At 41.9% G+C, this 3,282-nt stretch overlaps 1 protein-coding gene across 1 annotated transcript in view; it reads right to left on the reverse strand.

Annotated features, from left to right (window-relative positions):
* Nucleotides 1-3,282, reverse strand: part of LRBA (LPS responsive beige-like anchor protein) — a 218,713-nt gene that overhangs the window by 188,989 nt on the left and 26,442 nt on the right. The window contains exons 4-5 of the mRNA XM_009643664.2: nucleotides 2,707-2,853; nucleotides 1-66 (exon numbers count right to left, since the gene is read on the reverse strand). Coding sequence (XP_009641959.1) covers nucleotides 1-66; nucleotides 2,707-2,853 — 213 coding nt within the window. The remainder of the gene's footprint in view (nucleotides 67-2,706; nucleotides 2,854-3,282) is intronic.

Genomic DNA, 3,282 nt, shown 5'->3' on the forward strand with positions numbered 1-3,282 from the left:
AAAGAGTGCCTTTCACTACCACTGAGGGTGCCACGAGCTGAGCTGGTGTGCTTAGGGCAACTGGACCTGCCAAAGAGTGAAAACACCAACAATACTCAAAACAGAAAAGAGCGCGAGCACAAAATATTTGCTTTTCAAGCCTAGAACGTTAAAATAGATAAAGCAAAGAGCGTGGCTCTTCCTTAAAAAGCAAAACTCTCTTCATCCCGGAAAAGAACATATGTAATAGATTTACAGTGTCTCTGTGCTGCCGAACACTGAAGCGGCTACAATTGCAAACTGCTGCATACGGTAAACGTGCCAGAGCTGGCTGTAGCATGGCAGTATAGAGTTTTTACTCAGACGCGTTTTCTTTTTGAGAAACTTCGGGAGTTGCGTATCTTCTGTATGTGCAATACAGGGAGTGCACACATGAACACTTGCAGCCTTACTGTCAGATGTGTTCTTTAGGCTCTGCGGAGTTTCGATAGCTTTCCACAAAGACCAACATAGCAGTCAAGGCTCAAAGTTGTCCAACTGCAAAGTGTTCCCTCATGGATGCTAGAGATCTATTGTTAAGGTTACACAACGTTATAGAGCCTAAAAGTAAAATGTTTTAAAGATGCTTTTGATTCTACGTTAAATATTGTTCAAGGATTCCATACAGTGTTCGTGTAGCTCGGGGACTGTGGGAGTAAACAGCTGGAGGGCTGGTTTCCAACTGAATGAATTTTTATTGGAATAATCACATCTCCACAGGGCTTATCACAGGGACAAATCAGACTACTACAGAAAACAATAGGTTCAGCATAGATCTGACAATGCAGAACCTATTATATAAACTAACACACAGAGAAAGAAAACAGGTTAGGTTTGTCATCCAGCTGATTAAGAGGTACGGAAATGAAGTTACTTGGCTGTAGTATTATCTGACTTTTGTAAAACCGTGGAAGATATGAAAGTGACATAGACAATTTTGTTTTAATAAAGCATCTATAAATGAGGTACACACGTTCAGGTAATCAACGTGAGAATAACTGACAAAAAATTCAGATGAATTGTCATTTCCATCGATTGTTAGGAGGGTGATGGTCCTTAATCTCGCATCAATCTCAATGTGTGCCACTAGGACAAAAGAAGAGATGCTCTGCTGAGATCAGAGCAGCTTTGCCCTCTATTCCCAACGTACAAATACATTGTGTTTGCAGATGGGCATGAGATAGCTGCGGAACTGCCATGATTTCCCAAAGCTCACCCCCACAAATGGATGAAATAAGCAGCTATGTGTTCTTTTGCTGTCTCCCTTTGCCCTCTGTACATTAGCATGTAATCCAGAGGAGAAATAACATTTTTTCAATCACTCGCAGACATTCAATTACAGGGCAAGCAGACAGCTGCAGAAGCTGGGGCAGTCCAGGTCCTGTAGAAGACCCCTGACAATTTCCACTTCATTTCTAACCCACACCACTTTATTAGTGAGGATTACTTCTTAATCCTATTGCCATTGTCAAGATTATATAATTAAACTCCCCTTTCACCTCTATTACAGTATGAATGTATTACTCGAACCAATGAATGAATAATAAAAGAGAAGGAAACATGGAGAAGGCTGTTGAGAAGGAAGCTCGTGGTAGTAAGGGGAAAAAAAAAAAAAAAAAAAAAAAAAAAGATTCACATCCAGAAAACGCCATTGCATTATTCTGCCGTTACTTTATTTCACTTCGCTCTTCCTACGCAGCTGTTCTTTTTCTATTATGCTGCATTTTTAACTTTTGTTTAAAAAAAAAAATAGAGTGGAATGCAGTTCAGGGATAAGCAAACTGCCAATAAATAATCACTTCCAGTAGGTTCACTGAATTATCCTACGTATCAATTCTACTGCTAGCTTCTCAGAGAACCAGAATTATCTAAGAAATGATATTTTTCTCTAAAGTCAATGTACATGGGATACCAGTTGAAAAAGCAGAACACCACCAAGAAGTCTGCATTTTCCCTGTAAACCCCACATTCTTCAAATAACAAAAGACTCCTATAACTCCCAGTCCCTGAACTGAGGAGGTTCCACTGGTTTTACATTTTCAGCTGTACAGAAATGGACCTGCTCCACTCAGACTGCAACACAGCAAAGGTTGCGTGTGACCGAGTTAAATGAATTAAGTTCAAAGACCTGAAGTAGTGTTTCTTCTGCAGAAAAAAAAGAAGTAAAGTCTAGTAAGACTTGGGTCTGTGGAGATGGGACTTCAATGGGGGAATGACAGAGGGTTTAAAGGAGTTAAATCCAGTGAGTGTACAGATCCTCAAAACCCAAAGTAAATAACCAATACGTACAATTTTATAAACTCAGGAAAAAAATTAAAGCTCTCCAAAGCCTTTAATTACAGACAACTTGCCTAATTGTCCACTAGGTCTAACGATTTGAGGAGTGGAACGAGGTCAAACACAAAGAAAGGAAGCCCTTTTCAAGGTAGAGCTGCTTTCTCTAAAGGAAGGTTTCCTAGAATACAGACATCTACTGCGGAAGTGAGAGGGTTATAAAAGCCAGAGAAAGAAAATGCACAGCTCTCCTCAAGTAAACCCTCAGCATCTGAGGTGCGTAAAAAAATGATCTTAATGACCCAATTATGGAAGGAACAATTTATCAGTGTGTATCCCAATACATGATTCGCTGCAGAGCAGGGGAGATCAGAACTAAAGAAGCTGAGGATAAAATTAGATAGCTGAAGTTACCCGTTAAGTTCTCCACTTCTCTTTCCTCCATGAATGACATGATATCGTCATCGCCTTCCAAGAGAATCTCACTTTCTGAGTTCTGATTTCCCAAAACTTGACTCTTGATGGACTGCTTTCCTTTGACAAGTATATCCTCATCAGGAGCTGAAATGAGAGAGACACACACCGCTGTCTGTCAGGTCTCAGCGGCAACAGTGACAAAGTAGTGTTTTGTTTTTTGTTTGGTTTTTTTTTTAATGGAAGTTCAGGAAGAAAACTGTTCAGTACCAGCTGTGGGAAGTACCTGTCTTAATCCCCTAATGTTAGGACACATCTAGTTTTAATCCTATTAAGCCTGCTCAAAACTATCCAGAGCTCTCTGCAGCGTTTAACTCCACGTGTTTACGGCAGAGGGGGAAAGGACACAACAGGCTCTCTCCCCTGCCACCTCCCTTCGGAAGCTGACTTCTGCTGGCAGCGGGTCCCGAGCGCCCGCTGCGTTACCCCGACTCTCAAACGCAGGGTCCAAGGGCCGCTTTGCCCTGGCGGCGGCAAGCAGAGGCCGCTCCCCGGCCACGCAGGGGACCACCGCCG

Source organism: Egretta garzetta, unplaced genomic scaffold, assembly GCF_000687185.1.
Source record: "Egretta garzetta isolate BGI_Z169 unplaced genomic scaffold, ASM68718v1 scaffold258, whole genome shotgun sequence".
NCBI classification, from domain to species: Eukaryota; Metazoa; Chordata; class Aves; order Pelecaniformes; family Ardeidae; genus Egretta; species Egretta garzetta.